At 42.4% G+C, this 22,164-nt stretch overlaps 1 protein-coding gene across 2 annotated transcripts in view; it reads right to left on the reverse strand.

Moving 5' to 3' along the window:
• Positions 1-71: 71 nt before the first annotated feature.
• Rest (RE1 silencing transcription factor) overlaps positions 72-22,164 on the reverse strand; it is a 30,612-nt gene continuing 8,519 nt past the window's right edge. For both annotated transcript variants that reach the window (XM_070013003.1, XM_070013004.1), the window contains exons 3-4: positions 14,083-14,166; positions 72-6,998 (exon numbers count right to left, since the gene is read on the reverse strand). In XM_070013003.1, the coding sequence (XP_069869104.1) occupies positions 4,744-6,998; positions 14,083-14,166 (2,339 nt within the window). In that variant the 3' untranslated portion in view covers positions 72-4,743. The remainder of the gene's footprint in view (positions 6,999-14,082; positions 14,167-22,164) is intronic.

Raw genomic sequence — 22,164 nt, forward strand, 5'->3', positions numbered from 1 at the left:
CACAGCTCAATCCCCAGCCAAGAAAGATAAAAAGGAAGTAGAGAAGGAATAAATTTGTCTCCCTTAATTATTAGCATCAATAAATAAAAACACGTTTTTTAAAACTTTATTTCAACATAACTATGCTTACAGAAATACACTCATATCGGTTAATAGAATGCAATTTAAGTTTAACTTATCCTACACAATTTCAACCAAAAAATTGGTACATGGTTTACAATTTTTAAAAAATTTGCAAGTTTTTTTTAATTACTACAAATGTATAAAAAAGATCCTCTGTCAAATGCTGCTAAAGAAAGCAGCATGAACCTTGAGAAATATACCTTTGGTTTGCCTCAGAAAAATAAGTATTGCACTGTAAAGTTTATAAAATTGGTGCAACAAAACATTGTTGTAATGTTACAATGCCAGTTTACCAAGTTCAGTAACTACTGGACGTGGGAGGGAGTCTATGTACATATAGGAACTGTAAGAGCTATTTGATTTAGTTAATATTGCAGGTACATTGTAAATTTACACAAACCAAGATTCAGATAATTTCTTAAATCTGAACTAGCACTAACAGCTAGTTCACTTGATCTGCTGAGGTGAACAAGGACACTACACACAGTAAGTTTTTCTGACTTAGGCAATGAAGAAAATTATGTTTCTTCCTCTGCTATCAGTCCAGAAGTAGTAGCATACTAAAGGCAAGGTATTCCTTCCATTGTCAACATTCAATGGGGTGATGTAAGTTGAGGTCAACTTGGCTTTTAATTTTATCAGCACTCATAAGTAAAACAGCCCCCAAAATTAATGACCACATAACTTTAGAAATGACTCTTAAAAAGTAAAACGGTCCATTGTGGAAGACATCCAGCCATAGTTCTAGGAAGCCTTTTCGGACAACTTAGCCCATTAAGAATTACACCTCAATTTTTTAAAAAAGAAAAAGTAGCCCCAAAATAAGAAGCAGCTCTGAAAAAAATACATAACTTAAAATATCTTGAAAAACAATGTGAATATAATTCAAAAATAATTAAGATACATTTTCATAAGACTACCTAGGATTAAGTTTATAAACTAATCTAGCATTTCAAGTTTATCACTATTACTATATATCAATATACAAAATAACATGCTCTTATTATCTTATCAAAAGGGAAAAACTCTAGCTTCAATTCTAGGAATAAGGGGAGACTAACAAGATTCAAACAGTTTCATGCAAGTATCACATTTTTCACATGATAGAACTCTCAAGTGGACTAGAAGTTCTGATTACTAATACGCTTTTCATTGAAACAACTTTTCATAAGTAAAAATACATGGCATTAAGGTCCAGGACCTAATATAGGCCTGACAATCAAGTCCTCATTTTCTGAAAGAAAGGCCTCAAGTCCCAATTCAATTCCAGTAATTGTGTTTTTACAGTTCAACTTAATAAAAAGGGTTTTTAATTTTTACAGTTCTAGTCTTAAATGTTAGATTAATAGTCACTTCAATTTCCCAGAAGGCATTTTTTTCCTTTACAGTATGAAAGAATCCACAAAATACCCCTTCTTCCCCCGATTCCCAATCTCTAACCTGTGCTTAACAATGACTTTCTCAAAAATGTAAAGGGTAACTTAAGTAACCTGCTCATGAACATAAAACTAGTTATCAGAAAGATTTGCCTAGCTGTATAATAAAGTCTTAAAACATAAATATTTGCCACTGAATCTCCTATTGAAAATGATTGTCGGAGCCTAGAAGTCAACATATAAAAATTCTCACTCATACACACAAAACACACACCAGTCTCACACAACTTGCTCATGTCTTGAAAGAATATTCTGCTTCTTTAAATCTTTGGCCTCCCAGTCAATTCCAAATTCAACCAACTTTTTTTGTATATGCGCCAGTCCTGGGGCTTGAACTCAGGGCCTTGGCGCTGTCCCTGAACTTTTGTGCTCAAGGCTAGTGCCCTATTACTTGAGCCACAGCTCCACCAAAAATGGTGGTTAATTTTCTTGCCTGGGCTGGCTTGCAACTGTATCCTCAGATCTCTGCCTTCTAAGTAACTAGTATTACAGGCTTGAGCCACTGGTGCCTGGCTTCAAACAACTTTTGTTGTTGTTTTTTATTTTTGGGTCCGGTTGTGGGGCCTGAACTCTGGGCCTGGGTGCTGTCCCTCAGCTCTTCAGCTCAAGGCTAGCACTCTACCGCTTGAGCTACAGTGCCACTTCCAGCTTTTTTCTTTTTGCTTATGTGGTGCTGAGGAATCAAACCCAGGGCCTCAGGCATGAAAGGCAAGCACTCTACCACTGAGCCACCTTCCCAGCCCTCAAACACCTTTTAACTCACACTTTAACTTCAGATTTACCTTTCCACCTATATACACTATGCTTGTAACTAATCTTTGATGATGTACTACCAAAATCTTGTATCTGCCTCAAAGAGATCATTAGGTAAAAAGCAAATGAGCTAGGGATGTGGCTCAACGTTAAGAGTGCTTGCTTAGCATGCCTAAGGCCTTGGGTTTGATCCCTAGCACTGAAGCGGGGTAAACTGTAGAGCTGCATATGGTGGTACATAACTGTAATCCCAAGAAGGATCTCAAGTTCAATGCCAGCCTGGGTTACATAGCCACACCCTGTATCCAAAAAAAAAATAATAATAAGGGCTGGGAAGGTGGCTCAGTGGTAGAGAGCTTGCCAGGCATGCATGAGGCCCTGGGTTCGACTCCTCAGCACCACATAAGCAGAAAAAGCAAGAAGTGGCACTGTGGCTCAAGTGGTAGAGCGCCCGCCTTGAGCTGAATTGCTGAGGGACAGCACCCAGGCCCAGAGTCCAGGTCCCACAACCAAAAATAATAATAATTTTTTAAATGAAAGGGAGGAAAAAGGGAGAGGAGACGGGAGGGGAGAATACGAAATAATATGAAACCCAGATTATTTCAAAATAGAACATGGGAGGTCAGAATTCAAGATGCCCTGTTGAGAATGTTCTTTATTTCACTGCAATGAACAACTGCTAACAATAAGAAAAATCCTATGTTGGATTCTTTCATACTCTTTGGCAAAAGGCCAAAGAACTTTTAGTTTTGGAAAACATGCCTTTTTTCACAGTCCACCCATAGGAACACCAGGATAGCTACAATTCACTGAGGCCACAACTGAAGAAAGAAGCTGTCACATGACAGCCAGGACACCCACTAGTTTGTGGAGATCCCTGAGAATGGATGGTTTTTAAGTTTGTACTGTAGGCTTTTTAACCTATCCTCACCAGTTGCAGCTGTCTATCAGAACGCAAGCCAGGTCATTCTAGATTTGCCTTGTAACAGCTATGGCTTTGAAATCTCACAAGTCATACTGTGTAGAACTTGAGGAAATAATTATGTATCTTAAACTCAGCTTTGCTTTTCCAAGTATCACTTACAGTTCTTTATTCAATTAAGTAGCCATATAGACACTAATATCTATGAGAAAAGGTTTCCCTTAAAAGATATGACTTAACACTCTACAATTAAGAAGTAATTGTGGGGCTGGGAAGATGGCTCAGTGGTAGAGCACTTGCCTTGCATGCCTGAGGCCCTGGGTTCAATTCCTCAGCACCACATAAGCAAAATGAAAAAAGCCGGAAGTAGCACTGTGGCTCAAGTGGTAAGAGCGCTAGCCTTGAGCTGAAGAACTGAGGGACAGCGCCCAGGCCCAGAGTTCAGGCCCCACGACCGGACCCCAAAAAAAAAAAAAAAGTAACTTTGTCAGAAAGCGCTCAAATTCTTTCTAATGGTTGATATTGGAGATAAAAATTCAATGTGGAACCTAGTGGTTTGTTGCAAAATCAAATAAGCTGTGAATTTACTATATCCATTCAAAATAAATAACATGGTGAAACATATTCTGGCATAGATATAAAAGGTGAAGATCAAAATCAATCGAACCTGCATATTCAGGTTTCATCTGCTCACAAACTTTCACACACTATTATTCTACCAAAAAAAAAAAAAAAAAAGCCTCAAAGAAAATAACTGCCCTTTTGCAAACAAGCCTAAAAACATCCCTTCCCAAAGAGGAAAAAATAAACATGCATATATATATATACACATATATATGTATAAAGTGTTACTGTTCAACACAAATGCTATTCTAGAAAAAATTTAACTGCATAGGTTAAAAAAAAAACAATGTGCAACATTTTAAGCCATTAAAGCACCCCCCCCAACAAATCCCACCCAAATCACTGTTTTATAAAGATGATTAACATATGAACATGAAATAAGATCAAAATTCAGGAAGTAAATACCTGGACTGATAACAACATCCACTATTGGGAGCATTTTTCTTCAATGTAAATACCTTTTTCATTTCTAAAGAAATCTTAAAGTGCTAATTTTACATAAAGCAGGCAAATTCTTCAAGTAATTTGCTATTAAGCCAATTCTTATCAAGCACAACAAGAAACTAAAAGTAAAGTAAAAGAGAAGACAAAAAATGACAAGTAACTGGACAAAGCAATAGAATGCTATATATAACATGCTGGCTTTCTCACTTCAACTGGCTAAGTATGGCTAAGATTTAGGTATCTGCTTGGTTTCATTACATTAACTCCATTAGATTTGCTAAAAATCAACAGATACACATAAAGTCCTAATGAAAAGAATGTCACTTAAAAATCGACACTGGTCACTAATTAAAGCAATCTTAGTAAGTTTGCTTACTCCCATAAATGAAGTTTAAAAACTGCAAGATCTTACTAAGAAATGCAACCTAGTCCAAAGTTTAATTACTCTTGCCCTTTTGCTGCTTTTTCAAGGAAGTACACATTAACCAAATGGCGATTGAGGTGTTTGCTGTAATCTTTCTCCTTTCTAAAAGAACGATCACAGAAGATACAGACAAAATCTCCCTCAGCCACTTTGCCTGCCAAAGCCTCCTTTGGACTTTTTGTACTAGTTTCTTGTGGAACAGGCCGAGCTCCGTGTAATCCAGAGTCATCACTCCCTTCTGACATGTTGTCGCTTAGGTCACTTCCATCGTGACTGTGGATGCCTTCATCTTCATCAATTTCCTGAGTATCATTTACTGCCACAGTAACAGGAGGTGAAGCCAAAGCTGTATCAGACACTGCCTGGCATTCTTCCGTTGGAAGACACAATGATTCTTCACCAGCTGGGTCTTTACCAGGGGCATTCTCTGTTGTGTTCTGTTCAGTGTTCATTTCCTTCTCACACGTCACAGCTGAGTCACTCTTATATTTGTCATCTGAAGTTTCACCACTTGTCATCCTCAAGTTTTGTTCACTGGATGAAACACTGGTAGATTCCTTGGAAGCAGCAAGATCAGTTGGATTCTTATTTGCCTCTTCGATTCCTTCTTTTTGTAGAAGGGCTTCTTTATTTTCTTCACCTTCAGAAGATAGTTTTTGGTCTTTTGACTCTTCTCTTATGTTTTCCTTTGGAAGTGATGACAATGGTGCTAAGAGATCCTGTGTGCTTGCATTTTCCTTTACAAGTTGGCTACCTTTAACAGGCACTAAGCCAACTTCAATAAGGACTTGCTCCTGTCGTGCCATTTCACTCTGAATGTTGGACTTTTCCTTTTTATTGTCTTTTCTGGGAGATGACCGTTTGGAAACCACCTCCATCTGGAAAGGCGGCTCAATGGGATGAAGAGGCTCTGTCTGAGCCAACTCCTGAACAACCTCCATCTGTTCGGGCTCCATGGGAACAGCCTCAGGCGAAATCACCTCCATCTGATCAGGCTCCATGGAAGGAGGCACTTCCATCTGAGCCGACCCCTTCTCAGTCACCTCCCGGTGGGCAGGCTGCATGGGAAGAGGCACTTCCATCTGAGCCGACCCCTTCTCAGTCACCTCCCGGTGGGCAGGCTGCATGGGAAGAGGCACTTCCAGCTGAGCCGACCCCTTCTCAGTCACCTCCAGGTGGGCAGGCTGCATGGGAAGAGGCACTTCCAGCTGAGCCGACCCCTTCTCAGTCACCTCCAGGTGGGCAGGTTCCATGGAAAGAGGCACTTCCATCTGAGCCACCTCCACGTGGGCCGGCTCCTTGAGAAGAGGCACTTCCATCTGAGCCGACTCCTTCTCAGCCACCTCCACTTGGGCAGAATCCTTAAGAGGAGTCAGTTCCATCTGACTCTCCATTTGAGCAGGCCTCTTCAGGGCAGGCTCCATCTGAGGAACCTCTGTCTGAGCAGACCCCTTCTGTACGGCCTCCTTCAGGGTAGACTTGCTCTTTTTACTTGATTTATTTTTCAGAGATTTCTTCTTTGAGCTTTTTTTCATGGAGGTATTTTGCTTCTTATTTTCCTCCTTATTCTCCATTTTGCCATCACCCTTTGGCACTTCTTGACTATTTTTGGATTTGCTTTCTGCTTTCTTTTTCTTTTTCATCACAGGTCCCTCCCCATTCACAGGATCATGCAGGGAATGGACTTCGGCTTCCATCTTTCTTTTGCTTTTCTTGGTTTTACAGGATTTTTCCAAATTATTTCCTGGGTGCACATCCACATCTTTAGTCTCTGTTGTGGATTTGCGAGTTCTGGTAGTGACTTGGACCACTGAGACATTATTAGAAGGCTTTTTCTCTTTTTTCTCCACCTTTACAGGTTTTTCATTTTTCTTTCCAGCCATGTCTCCCTTTGTTTTTGTCTGCTCTGATTCTGATTTTTCATTGGTAACATTATTATCAGTCAAGTCAGCCTCTCGTTTTTTGGTTTTCTTTAGTTTCACTTTTGAAACATCCATTGTTTTGTTAGGACAAGTAGGATGCTTTGATTTGAAATGATACTGTAAGTTACACTTCTTGGAAGCTGCATAGTCACATACAGGGCAATTGAACTGCCGTGGGTTAACATGTAGCTCTACATGTTTTTTGAAGTTGCTTCTATCTGCTGTTTTGTAATCACAGTGAGGGCAATTAAGAGGTTTAGGCCCATTATGAACCTGTCTTGCATGGCGGGTAACTTCATGTTGATTAGAGGCCACATAACTGCACTGATCACATTTAAATGGCTTCTCACCTGAAGGTGAACAAGAGGTGTTAGAAAACAGTATAAAAGGTAAATCCAACATTAAAATGTACCTCAGAAATCAAAAATATAAAATAACCACAAAGACAATTTGTTGAAAAGGCTGCATCATGCACGTTACATTTACCATATTTATTTGTATAACTATTTTTATCCCTTAACACTGATTCTCAAATCAAGCAGAGGAATAACTGTCCCAGCCAACTATCCTCTTCAGAGAAGTTCAAGCTAAACTCTGATGAACTAGTAAAGAACAGTGGAAAATACAGACTTGGTGGCAAAGTTCACCTGGAAGCTGGGCACTGGTGGCTCACGCCTATAATCCTAGCTACTCAGGAGGCTGAAATCTGAGAATAGGGGTTCAGAGTCAGCCCAGGCAGGAAAGGCCATGAGTCTCTTATCTCCAATTAACCACCAGAAAACTGGAAGTGGCGCTGTGGCCCAAATGGTAGAGTGCTCACCTTGATCTGAAGAGCTCAGGGACAGGGCCCAGGCCTAGAGTTCAAGCCCCATGACCAAACAAAAACAAAGTTCATCTGGACACAATGTTATCTGAGGCTCAGAGAAAACAGTTCAATAATCCTTCATGTTTAGGTATACAAATGGGAATGTAACAAAAAAAAACAAAATTTCCAAGGCTGGGAAGGTTGCTCACTCAGTGGTAGAGTGCTTGCCCTGCATGCATGAGGCCCTGGGTTCAATTTCTCAGCACCACATAAGCAGAAAAAGCTGGAAGTGGCACTGTGACTCTAGTGGCAGAGCTTTAGCCTTGAGCTCAAGAGTTGAGGGACAGCACCCAGGCCCAGAGTTCAAGCCCTATGACCGACAAAAAGAAAAAGAAAATTCCCATCCACTTTTAAGGTAAATCTTGAGAGAAATATCTTTCATATTGGACTATATATATACTCTCAGGCCCAAGGCACAAAAAAATTTTAAACTGTGCTTTACCCTGAGGGAACAAAAGAAATAAAAGACTTTTTTTTTGGTACTGAATAACCCTTTTATGGACCATAACAGGTAAGTTTCATTCACTCAGCAAGGTTTTCCAACCCAGAGCTGCTGTTTAATAGAGGGAGAATAAAAAGGTACCCAAGACAATTATTCAGAAAATTTTATTCTTTTCCTCCTCTCATCTTTTCCATACAATGAACAAACTAGATAGTAAAATACAAATAGATATGGTATGTAACATAACCAAACCAAACAAAAATTACAGATACACATAAAACCAGAACCACCCCCACCCCCACACTTAGAAGGATAAGAATAACACATTCTACCTCAATACATACCCATCTAGATCACATTTTAGCAAAATATTACCAAATGGTATCCATACCCCACTGGTCCAATGGAATGCATAGTAGAGAAATGGAAATTGACATTTATGAAAATTTATCTCTCGAACATTCTCAAATTCATATCATAAAAGTTTTTCATAAAGATTCAGCAAACCCACGTAGATGTTATACAATTAGAAAATAGTCATAGGGGCTGGGAAGGTGGCTCAGTGGTAGAGCGCTTGCCTTGCATGCATGAGGCCCTGGGTTCGATTCCTCAGCACCACATAAGCAAAAAGAAAAAAGCCGGAAGTGGCGCTGTGGCTCAAGTGGTAGAGCGCTAGCCTTGAGCTGAAGAGCTGAGGGACAGCGCCCAGGCCCAGAGTTCAGGCCCCACGACCGGACCCAAAAAAAAAAAAAAAAAAAGAAAAGAAAACAGTCATAGAGGGAAGGGGTGACAAATGTCCAAAAAGAATACTCTTTACCTGACTTGTGTAACTGTACATCACTTTTATAGTAATAAATTAATTTCAAGGAGCAGGGAATGTGTCTTAGTGGTAGAGTGCTTGCCTAACATGCATGAATCCCTGGGTTCCATTCCTCAGTAGCACACACACAGAAAAAGCCAGAAGTGGTGCTGTGGCTCAAGTGGAAGAGTGTTAGCTTTGAGGAAAAGAAACTCAGGGACAGTGCCCATGCCCTGAGTACAAGTCACAGGACTGGAAAAAAAAAAAAAGCCAGGCGCCAGTGGCTCATGCCTATAATCCTAGCTACTCAGGAGGCTGAGATCTGAGGATCGCAGTTCAAAGCCAGCCCAGGCAGGAAAGTCTGTGAAACTCTTATCTCCAATAAACCACCAGAAAACCGGAAGTGGTGCTATAGCTCAAGTGGTAGAGTGCTTGCCTTGAGCTGAAGAGCTGAGGGACAGCGTCCAAGCCCAGAGTTCAAGCCATGCAACCAACATTTAAAAAAAAAAAAAAAGCAGAGCTGGGAAGGTGGCTCAGTGGTCGAGCGCTTGCCTTGCATGCCTGAGGCCCTGGGTTCCTCAGCACCACATAAGCAAAAAGAAAAAAGCCAGAAGTGGCGCTGTGGCTCAAGTGGTAGAGCGCTAGCCTTGAGCTGAAGAGCTGAGGGACAGCACCCAGGCCCAGAGTTCAGGCCCCACGACCGGACCCCCTCCCCAAAAAAAAAAGCCAGAAGTGGTGCTATGGCTCAAGCGGTAGAGTGCTAGCCTTGAGCAAAAGCTCAGGCACAATGTCCAAGCCGGGAATTCAAGCACCGGCCCCCCAGAACTGGGGTGGGGGGGTGTAGGGGACCACACAGACTGTTACTTTTGTCTAAAATGTATTAATTTAATAAATCTAACAGAGCCTAATCTCTAAAAACAAGACAGACTGAGCTGAGCAACAGAGAAAACACCCCCAGATAACTCCACACAACCCAATCAGATATAACCCATCTCACTTTATTGCAAATGCTGTCAGCAAGTTCTATTAAAAGGGAATCCGTTGGAGGATAGGTACAGGCAGGAGGGGGTTGGGCTAGCAAAGGAGGAGTGAATGGGGATGAATATAGGCAGTCTATTATTTGCATGTATGAAAACAGAACAATAAGCAGGGCGCCGGTGGCTCACACCTGTAATCCTAGCTACTAAGGAGGCTTAGATCTGAGGATCACGGTTCAAAGCCAGCCCGGGCAGGAAAGTTCGTGAGACTCTTATCTCCAATAAATAGCCCCCCCCCCCATCCCCCCGCTAGAAAACTGAAAGTGGTGCTGTGGCTCAAGTGGTAGAACGCTCGCCTTGAGCCGAAGAGCACAAGTAGCGCCCAAGCCCAGAGTTCAAGCCCCACAACCGACAAAAACAAACAAACAAACAAAAAAAAAAAAAAACAGTGAAACCTGTTGAAGTTGTTTTAAGGAGGTAAAGGAGAGTGATAGAGGGGGTGAAGCTGATGCGACACACTGCATATGTGAAAATACCACAATGAACCCAACTCCTTATACAACTAATATAGGCTAATTAAAAGAGAAAGAAATACATCTAGGGCTGGGAAGTTGGCTCAGTGGTAGAGCGCTTGCCTTGCATGCATGAAACCCTGGGTTCGATTCCTCAGCACCACATAAGCAAAAAGAAAAAAGCCAGAAGTGGTGCTGTGGCTCAAGTGGTAGAATGCTAGCCTTGAGCTGAAGAGCTGAGGGACAGCGCTCAGGCCCAGAGTTCAGGCCCCACGACCGGACCCAAAAAAATAAAAAAATTAAAAAAAGAAATACATCTAAAGTATACACATGACTGGAAATGTCATAAAAGCTTTTTTTTTTGGTCTGTCATCAGGCTTGAACTGTGGGCCTGGGCCCTTGTCCCTTAGCTCTTCAGCTCATGGAGAGCGCTCTACCACTTGTGCCAGTGTCACTTCCAGTTTTCTAGTGGTTTATTGGAGATAAGAGTTTCATGGACTTTTCTGCCAGGCTGTCTTTGAACCTTCAATCCTCAGATCTCAGTCTCCTGAGTAGCTAGGACTACAGTCATGAGCCACCAGCACCTAGCAAAAGCTGAAAATTCAACATACTTATACACAGAAGTGGCTAATCCTTTTTTTTTTTTTTGGCCAGTCCTGGGCCTTGAACTCAGGGCCTATCCCTGAACTTCTTTTGCTCAAGGCTAGAACTCTACCACTTGAAAGCCACAGTGCCACTTCTGGCATCCTTTGTATCTGTGGTGCTGAGGAATCAAACCCAGCGCTTCATGCATGCTAGGCAAATACGCTTTTTTTTTTTTTTTACCGTGGGGCTTAAACTTTGGGCCTAAGCACTGTCCCTCAGCAGTTCAGCTCAAGGGGAGCATTTCAGCCACAGTACCACTTCTAGTGACTCACGCCTGTGATCCTAGCAACTGAGGAGGCTGAGATCTGAGATTCGGGGTTCAAAAACCAGCCAGGGCAGGAAAGTCTCTGAGACTCTTATCGCCAATTAACCACAAGAAACCTGGAAGTGGCCCTGTGGCTGAAAGCACTATGAGCAAAAAAGCTCACAGATAGCACCCAGGCCCTGAGTTCAAGTCTCACAACTGACCACACACACACACACACACACACACACACACACACACACACACACACACACACACACACACACACACACACACACACACACACACACACACACACACACACACACACACACACACACACACACACACACCACCCAGGCCCTGAGTTCAAGTCTCACAACCGAACACACACACACACAATTCAAAATTCCAGCCAACACTTAGCAAACCCAAATAAAACTGTTACAGGTTAAGATTACCGGTAGTCAGCACTACCAGGCACAGGTGGTCCTGACCTGTAATCAAAGCTACTCAAAAGCTGATACTGAATACAAAGAATGGAAGCCAGCCTGGGCAGATAAAACCAAGAGTCTTATCTCCAATTAGAAAAAAAAAGGAAGTGGCGCTGTAGCTCAAGTGTAGAGCACTAGCCTTGAGCTGAAGAGCTGAGGGACAGCGCTCAGGCCCAGAGTTCAAGCCCCAAGACCGACAAAAAAAAAAAAAAATGAAGTGGAGATGTGGCTCAAGTGGTAGAGTTAAGAGTAATATGCAAAGCTGGACACTGGTGGCTCACGCCTGTAATCCTACCTACTCAGGAGGCTGAGATCTGAGGATCAAGGTTCAAAGCCAGCCCGGGCAGGAAAGTTCATCAGACTCTTATCTCCAATAAACCACTAGAAAACCGGAAGTGGTGCTGTGGCTCAAGGGGTAGAGCGCTCACCTTGAGCTGAAGAGCACAAGGACAGTGCACAAGCCCAGAGTTCAAGCCCCACGACCGACCAAAAAAAAAAAAGTAGTATGCAATAATCCAAGACAGAGAGTCTGAGTTCAAGCCCCGTAAAAAACACTCAACTAGATGTGACTTCAACTGAGTCTCCCAGGGCAAGCATCAAAAATTTAGATTTAATCTCCAGTTTATAAGTATAAAGAAACAAAAGAGGGCTGGGAATGTGGCTTAGTGGTAGAGTGCTTGCCTAGCATGCATGAAACCCTGGGTTCGATTCTTCAGTTCCACATAAACAGAAAAAGCCAGAAGTACCACTGTGGGGTAGAGTGCTAACCTTGAGCAAAAGAAGCTCAGGAACAGTTCCCAGGCCCTGTGTTCAAGCCCCATATTGGCAAAAAAAGGAACAGAAGAAAAGCTAAATGACATCATGAGAAAGCAAGTAGACATAACCAAAACAGAAGACATTCCACAAAGGAAAATAGCCTTATTTCTCACCACGTAGAATTTACACAACAGAGTTATAAAGACTAAAATGAGTTAACTCATCCTTGCCCATGCTAAGCAAAAGCTCACTCATCACAGCACTAACTGCACAGATGCCACCCAGACTTTGTTGATAGGGATCATGTCTGATAACTGTACAACAGTCCAATAATAATAATAATAATAATAATAAAGGATTCCAAGGTACCTTTTGGAGAATGTTCTCAGGAAAGCACCTAAAAGCAGTAATGTGAGATTCGGGGCTGGGAATGTGGCTTAGTGATAAGAGTGCTTGCCTAGCATGCACAAATCCCTGGGTTAGATTCCTCAGTATCATAAACAGAGAAAGTCAGAAGTTGGTGCTGTGGCTCAAGTGGTACAATGCTAGCCTTAAGGAAAGGAAGCTCAGGGACAATGTCCAGGCCCTGAGTTCAAGCCTAGGACAGGACAGGACAGGTCAGGACAGGACAGGACAGGAAAGGAAGAGAGGAAAGAGAGGTTTAGTTCAAGTATATAAGCTCAGGAAATTCAGAAGAAATGCCTTTCATTAACATATTAAGTATGTAGTCAAGGAAACCAAAGTAGACAACTAGGAAGTTCATTCCTGTAACAGGCTAAGGAGGAACGACTGCAGAGAGATGAGGGATAAAATAGGTTTTTGTTATATGGCCCAGACTGGCCTGAGACTTTTTGTATACTGTCACGCTGATCTCAAGCTCCTGTCCTTCTAGCCACAACACCCTCAGTGCTGAGATGAGTCATGGAATGCCATACCTGGTATAACAACTTGCTTTTAAATATAGCTCTGTATTAATATATTCTTAGAACTTTCGATCAGTTTCAAAATTATACTGAAAGTAAGCCATAAATGAATGGCTCAATTCCAGACATAGAACTTCCTATGCTACAGCTGCAACTCAGTGGTGGACTGGATGTACAGGATATATAGGATGTACAAGAGGCACAAAGACAATCCCTAGCACAACCAAAACAAGGTGGGGAGGGGAATTAAGACAGGAGGCAACTACTCCATAATGGCAGTTTACAACAACAAAAAATACAGTCCTGGGCTGGGAAGTTGGCTCAGTGGTAGAGTGCTTGCATCGCATGCATGAGGCCTTGGGTTCTATTCCTCAGCACCACACAAGCAGAAAGAAGCTGGAAGTGGCACTGTGGCTCAAGTGGTAGAGCGCTAGCCTTGAGCTAAAGAGCTAAGGGACAGCACCCAGGCCCAAAGTTCAAGCCCCAGGACCGGACCAAAACATAAAAATAAAAATAAAATACAGTCCTGCTAGGGGCAGGTGGCTCACACCTGTAATCCTAGCTACTCAGGAAGCTAAGATCTGAGGATTGCCACCGTTCAAAGCCAGCCCGGGCAGGAAAGTACATGAAACTCTCATCTCCAATAAACAACTCAGAAAACCGGAAGTGGCATTGTGGCTCAAGTGGTAGAGCTCTAGCCAGGCCCAGAGTTCAAGCCCCACAACTGACCAAAAAAAAAAAAAAAAAAAAAAAATACAGTCCCAATTTCTTACCAACCTGAGTGAGTGCGCATGTGTCTGGTTAGATGAGTCTTCTGAGAACTTGAATATGGACAAAGTTCACATTTATATGGGCGTTCTCCTGCGAAAAGATTATTAACAATGCAACAATAATCAGTAATAAGCACTTTTTTAACTAAGTTACTCTTTTTTCTTATCTCTGACAGCACAAGATTTGGGGGTTCAGTTTGTTGTACAGGTACTGGCCTAAACTCAGGGCTTCTCACTCATGCAGTTTTTTCACCTATGGCTGGCACTCAACCACCTGAGTCATACCTCTACTACAGGCTTTCTTGCTAATGAACTGGAGATAAGTTCAGGCTGGCCTCAAACCTCCATTCGCACATCTCAGCTTCCCAAGAAGCAAGGACTGTAGGCTTGAGCCACTGGGGCCACCAGAGTAGGTCTTTTACAATGTATTAGAAATGCAAATGATTAGCAGAGGTGGTAGCTCATGCCTATAATCACAGAGGCAAATTCAAAGCCATCTAAGACTGCTTTGCCAGCAAGACCCTTTCTTTTTTTCAGAGGGGAGGGGGAAGGGTGTTCTAGTATAGGGAGTTTGAAATCAGGGTCTCCCAACATCACTTGACTTTTGGGTTGGCTTTTGGCTTGTTCGCTAAAAGCTGGCATTTCACCAATTAAGCCACACCTCCACTTTTGATTTTTACTGGTTAATAAGAAATGAAGGTCACATAGACTTTTCTGCCTAAGCGGCTTTGAACTGTGATCCTCAGATCTCCACCTCCTGAAAAAGATTACAGAAGTGAGGCGCCAGCACCCAGCTCTCTTTCTTGAAAATAAAGCAGAACAACAGGACATTGACCAAAATAAACTAAGCAACTTAATAGCAGCGATGGGAGGGAGGGAACAAATGGGAAAGAGGGAACAGCTGATGCTATGCAAAACAAAAGAAATGTACATACCACCCAATGTGGAAGAAATAACTGTATCGCAAAGCTCATAGAACTCATAAATGTTATAGACCATGATAGACAATTTGCTCCAGTTAAGGTTAGAATGTGTTTGTGACTTGTAACTGAGCATCACTATCCCACAATACTGTGAAATTTGGGAAATTATGTAATCAATCACAATTAAAAAAAGAAAATAAAGAAAATAAAGCAGAACAAAATAAATTATTTACTTTAGAATTTATATAACTACATGGGTTCAACTCTGCTGACATCATTAGCTTTCTAAATTCTCTTTGTCCTATTTTCAGTGATACTACACTACACATTACATTGAGATGCTATTTTCACAGATTATTCAGGAGAGTTTGTTTTGTCTTTGTGGTTTTTCTGGGATAGGGCTTTCATCTGAAGATTCTCCTAACCTAAGCCTCCACAATGAAATGTACACCTGAATGGACTCCGATCTGGCTTCAAGGAATAATAACATTTATTTAACTAGAATGTCCTATAAAAGAAAAATCTTGGCTAGGGCCTGGGCACTGTCCCTGAGCCCTTGCTCAAGACTAGCCTCTACCAATTTGAACCATACAGCTCCACTTCCAGTTTTCAGTGGCTAATCTGGAAATAAGAATTTCACAGACTTCCCTACCCTGGCTGGCTCTGAACTGCAATCCACAGATCTCAACATCTTGAGTAGCTAGGATTACAGGTGTGAGCCACCCGTGCCAGGCTTAGGGATGTATCTTAATGACAGAGCATACTCTATGCAATTTCAAGGTATTGAGTTCAAACTCCAGCACCAAAAAAAAAGAGATGTTTCCTGATGCTGTATTTTGAGTAATTTTTTGTTTTGGTCAGTGATGGGGCTTAAACTCTGGGCTTGGGCGCTGTCCCTGTGCTCTTCAGCTCAAGGCAAGCACTCTACCCCTTGAGCCACAGCGCCACTTCAGGTTTTCTAGTAGTTTATTGGAGCTAAGAGTCTCACGGACTTTCCTGCACAGACTGGCTTTGAACCGAGATCCTCAGTTCTCAGCCTCCTAAGTAGCTAGTATTACAGGCATGAGCCAATGGCGCCCGGCTTTGAGTAATTTTTTTGTGGGGAGGTCTGGTCGTGGCGCCTAAACTCAGAGCCTGGGCATTGTCCCTCAGCTCTTCAGCTCAAGGCTAGCGCTCTACCACTTGAGCCACAGCGCCACTTCCGGCTTTTTTCTTTTTGCTTATGTGGTGCTGAGGAATCGAACCCAGGGCCTCATGCATGCAAGGCAAGCGCTCTACCACTGAGCCACCTTCCCAGCCCTCCCAGATTATTTATAAAGAAAAAAAAATTACTCAAGGGGCTGGGAAGGTGGCTCAGTGGTACAGCGCTTGCCTTGCATGCATGAGGCCCTGGGTTCAATTCCTCAGCACCACATAAGCAAAAAGAAAAAAGCCGGAAGTGGCATGGTGGCTCAAGTGGTAGAGCGCTAGCCTTCAGCTGAAGAGCTGAGGGACAACGCCCAGGCCCAGAGTTCGGGCGCCATGACCGAACCCAAAAAATAAATAAATAAATAAATAAATAAATAATCTGGGAGAGAAGGAGGGAACACATGACACTGTGTGACAGGAAATGTACTCATTACCTGACTCACATAAATGTAACCCCTCTATGTATCACCTCTATAATAACAATGAAGTAAATTTAAAAAAAAAAAGAATGAATGAATGAAACTGGACTGGGTATATGACTCAGTGAAAACCTGCCAACCATGTGTGAAGGTACTGAATTCAATTTCCAGTAGAAGAAAATAATTAAGTTAATGAATGATGAATCTATCATTTAAAATTGTTGGTCAGAACAAGAGTGATAGTGGTAATGCTATAAGCTAAAAATTCACATAGTGGAGGTAACATCTATGAAACAGGTAGGTCATCCATATTAAATTATAAAGCCTTATAGACCAAGAGCAAATGAAGTTTATAGGTCAGTGATGCAGTACTAAAGAATTTAATTAGCACTGTAATAATTACATGCCTCTACCCTGGAACTCAGAAGGCTGAGACAGGAAGACAAGTGCAAGGCCAAACTGTGCTACAGTAAGAGGCCCTATCTCAAAGGGGAAAAAAAGTTTAATTCTCAAAGGCAGGACCTGTGTGTATGTGGGCATGTGTATACTCATACACTTTTTTTTTTTTGCTATGGGCTGTGAACCACAAATAGTTTTTTTGTTGTTTTTTTTTAATGAAACCATTATCTACTCTTGCCACAAAATAGTAATTATGACATTGAGCAAATTACTTAACAATTCAGCTTCCCCACCTATGAAAATAAGTTATGTTCTTTCCTTTTTATTTTTGGTGCCATCCCTGGGCTTAAACTGTGCTATGAACTGCTTTTTGCTCAAGACTAACACTTTACCACTTGAGCCACAGCTCCACTTCCAGGGTTGTTTTGTTTAGGTAGTTAATTGGAGATAAGAGTCTCTTCGAAGACTTTCCTGCCCAAGCTGGCTTTGAATTGAAGCCCTCACATCTCAGCCTCCTGAGTAGCTAGGATTACAGGATTGAGCTCCAGCATCCAGTGGTAAAGTACTTCAGTGGTGTGATCAGGTCTGAGCTTGATCATATCCCAAGGGGAAGGGGGAGGCACATGCACTAGACACTATCATGTATCTAATATAATGGAACAACAAAAAGATGTCATTAGAAAAAGAATGGTGATGAGCCAAAGCATTCCCCACAATGACTCCATGACCATTAGTGAGTACTCTACTTCAAGCTATGGCAGGATTAAAATAATTAAATCACGTTAATATTTTCTGTAAAGATACTGATGGCCAATGAATTTCCTAATTGGGTAAGGAATAAAGGAAAAATGCTTATCAAAATCACAAAGGAAAAAGAAACCATACAGTGAGGTGAAGATTTCATATCTACCAGGATGACTGCAAACAGGCATATTAACAGTATTGATGAGGGTAGGAGGTATAGACCTCATACACTGGTGGTAGAATGAAAAAATGGCCCAGAAAATCTGGCAGTTCCAGAAAAGTTAAACATCAGTATAAACAGCTGTCATAGTCCAGCAATTGCATTCAAAAAAATAAACCTCAGAGAAATAAAAAGGTATATCTACATAAAGCTTACAGGTGATTGTTCACAACATCATTATTCATGACAGCCAAGAAGTAGAAACAAGCCTATAATATACTAGCTACTCAGGAGAGAGCTGAGGATTTTGGTTCAATGTCAGCCTCCTGAATAGGTAGGATTATAGGCCTGAGCCACTGGTGCCTAGTAAAAAGATTCTTTAATTTATTAAGTCCAGAGTCAGTGTCTTGCCTACATTAGTACTCCAGAAGCTAAGATCTGAAGATTGGGGTTTGAAGCCAGCCTAGACAGGAAGGTCCTTGAGATTCTTTTTTTTTTTTTTTTTTTTTGGGGGGGGCGGTTCGGTCATGGGGCCTGAACTCTGGGCCTGGGTGCTGTCCCAACTCAAGGCTAGTGCTCTACCACTTGAGCCACAGCGCCACTTCCAGCTTTTTTCTTTTTGCTTATGTGGTGCTGAGGAATCGAACCCAAGGCCTCAGGCATGCAAGGCAAGCGCTCTACCACTGAGCCGCCTTCCCAGCCCTGGTCCTTGAGATTATCTCCAATTAACTACCAAAAAGCTGGGAGTAGAAATGTGGCTCAAGTGGTAGCACACCAGCCCTGAGTAAAAAAGCCAAGGGACAGTGCCCAGACTTATAGTCCTAGTAACCAACACCAAAAATTAAAAAAAAAAAAACAATTATGCACTAATATTAAAACCAAAAAATTAACCATTTTTTATTAAAAAGGTCATCTTGAAAGAAAGTGATCTCTGGCAAACACCTCACCATAATTTCCTATAGAATGGTATGTTTTTATTGTTATTATAAAAGTGATGTACAAAGGGGTTAAAGTTACATAAGTCAAGTAAAGTGTACATTTCTTTTTAGACAACCCCTTCCTTCAGTTCTCCCATTTTTCCCTCCCACCCACAAGTTGTATAGTTTGTTTTCAACATAGTGTCTAGTGAGCACCACTGATGCATTTGTTCACTTTTGTCCCTCCATTTCTGTGTAGAATGATACACTTTAACCTTTGAATAATACTTATATGTCACCTTAGTCCACTGTTTCAGGCTTTCAAATCTTTAGTTTTCCTCTCTAAGCACATACTACAATAGAGGCTGTTTCTTCAATGGGCTATAAATTCTTCAAGACTGGCATAGATACTCTTTACCTGACTTATGTAACTGTAACCCCTCTGTATATCACCATAACAATAAAAAAAAAAAGTTTAAAGCCAGGTGCTGGTGGCTCACACCTGTAATCCTAGCTACTAAGGAGGCTGAGATCTAAGGACCATGGTCCTGGGAACAGGAAAGTCCATGAGACTCTTACCTCCAACAAACCACCAGAAAACCAGAAGTGGCACTGTGGCTTAAGTGGTAGAGCATTCACCTTAAGCTAAGAGTTCAGGGACAGCACCCAGGCCCAGAGTTCAAGCCCCACGAGTGCCCAAAGAAACTATTCTAGCAAGGCAAGGGAAATCCACCTGTAATCCTATCTACTCTTCTGAGGATAGAGATTTAAGGCCAGCCTGGACAGGAAAGTCCAGCAACAAAGCTGGACTAGAAGTGCAGTTCAAGTGGCAAAGCACCAGCCATGAGCAAAAATCACCTGAAGAGCTTAAAGCCCTGAATTCAAGCTCTGGTACTGGCACACACACACAACAGCTACTAAATTAGAATGGGTGTGTTAGTACACAGCTATATAATATATAACATAATATAATCCCAGCTTTTGGGAAAAGAGAGGACACAGGTAGGAGGCAAAGTTCAAGACCAGTATGGCCTAAAACAAAATAAAGAGGGCAAGATATAGCTCAAGTGGTATAGCTCTACCCTGGCAATCTCATGGCCCAGGGTCCAAATTTCCTATCAAAAAATAAGTATTGGGGCAGGGGGTGGAGGGGAAGGGAGGATGGAAAGGGATGGGAAGGGGAAACAAAGGAGGAGGCAACAATGCTTGAATAAGCAATATACTCATTACCTTGCCCATGTAATTGTAACCCCTCTGTACGGGATTTTCACAATAAAAAATTAAAAAAAAAAAAATAAGTACTGAAAGCCAGTGAGCTGAAGAGCTGAGGGACAGTGCTCAGGCTCAGAGTTAAAGCCTCACGACCGACAAAAAAAAAAAAAAAGAAAGAAAAAAAAAGAAAAGGAAAGAAAGCCAGGTGCCAGTGGCTCATGCCTGTAACCTTAGCTACTTAGGAGGCTGAGATCCGAGGATCAGAGTTCAAAGCCAGCCCAGGCAGCAAACTCTGTGAGACTCTAATCTCCAATTAATCACCAGAAAACCTGAAGTGGTACTGTGGCTCAAATGGGTAGAACCCTCACCTTGAGCTAAAGACCTCAGGGACAGCGTCCAAGCCCACAGTTCAAGCCCCACAATCAACAACAACAACAAAAAGTATTGGGCTGAGAATGTGGCTTAGTGGCAGAGTGCTTGCCTAGCACGAATAAAGCCCTGGGTTTGATCCCACAGCACCACATAAACAGAAAAAGTCATCAGTGGCACTTTGGATCAAGTGGCAGAGTGCTAGCCTTGAGCAAAACAAACTCAGACAGCCGGGCACGGGTGGCTCACGCCTAGAATCCTAGCTACTCAGGAGGCTGAGATCTGAGGATCTCGTTTCAAAGCCAGCTGGGACAGGAAAGTCCATGAAACTCTTATCTCCAATAAACCACTCAAAAACAGGAAGTGGAGTTGTGGCTCAAGTGGTAGAGCGCATTCTCCTTGTGCTGAAGACCGCAGGGACAGCACCCAAGCCTAGAGTTCAAGCCCCACAACCAAAACAAAACAAAAAAACTCAGAGACAGTGCTCAGGCACAGAGTTCAAGCCCCAAGACTGGAAAAAAAAAAAAAGTGGGAAGGTGGCTCAGTGGTAGAGCGCTTGCCTTGCATGCCTGAGGCCCTGGGTTCGATTCTTCAGCACCACATAAGCAGAAAAAGCCTAAAGTGGCTCTGTGACTCAAGTAGTAGAGCACTAGCCTTGAAGAGCTGAGGGACAGCCCTCAGGCCTAGAGTTCAGGCCCATGACCTGACCCCCCCCCAAAAAAAAAAAATCAGAGTAGAGGCTGACTATGAAAAGCTTCTACACACTGAATAAAAACCACCCTGGGGGGCTGGGAAGGTGGCTCAGTGGTAGAGCACCTGTCTTGCATGCATGAGGCCCTGGGTTCAATTCCTCAGCACCACATAAGCAAAAAGAAAAAAGCCAGGGCTGGGAAGGTGGCTCAGTGGTACAGTGCTTGTCTTGCATGCCTGAGGCCCTGGGTTCAATTCCTCAGCACCACATAAGCAAAAAGAAAAAAGCCAGAAGTGGTGCTGTGGCTCAAGTGGTAGAGCGCTAGCCCTGAGCTGAAAAGCTGAGGGACAGCGCCCAGGCCCAGAGTTCAGGCCCCACGACTGGACCAAAAAAAAAAAAAAAGAAAGAAAGAAAGAAAAAAGCTGGAAGTGGCACTGTGGCTCAAGTGGTAGAGTGCTGGCCTTGAGCTGAAGAGCTGAGGGACAGCGCCCAGGCCTAGAGGTCAGGCCCCACGACACTGGCCCCCCCCCCAAAAAAAAAAATCCCGGGCTAGTAGGCTCATACCTATAATCCTAGCTATTCTACCTATTCAGAAAATTGAGATCTAATGATCAGTTCAAAGCCAGTCCAAGGCAAGAAAGTCCATGAAACACTCATCTCTGAAAAGAAGCCAGAACTGGAGCTGTGGCTCAAGTAGTAGGTAGAACACCAATTTTGAGCATAAAATCTCAAGGACAGTCCCACAACCTGAGGTGAAGCCTCAAAACTTGAGCAAACAAAAACAAAAACTTACACCTATAATTCTAGCTACTCGGGAGGCTGAGATCTGAAGATCACAGTTCAAAGCCAGTCCACGCAGGAAAGTCCCCTGCCTCTTATCTCCAATTGACCATCAAAATGCCAGAAATGGAGGTGAGGCTCAAATGATAGAGTGTTAGCCTTAAGTGAAAAAGCTCAGGGACGGCACCAGACCCTGATTTTAAACCCCAGTATTGGCACCAAAAATAAATAAAAACCAACCCTCAGAAAAGAAACAAAGAAAATGGTTGAGGGCGAATATTCAGATA

The sequence above is a fragment of the Dipodomys merriami genome, unplaced genomic scaffold, assembly GCF_024711535.1.
Source record: "Dipodomys merriami isolate MVZ:Mamm:240054 unplaced genomic scaffold, mDipMer1.0.p SCAF_9, whole genome shotgun sequence".
NCBI lineage: Eukaryota > Metazoa > Chordata > Mammalia > Rodentia > Heteromyidae > Dipodomys > Dipodomys merriami.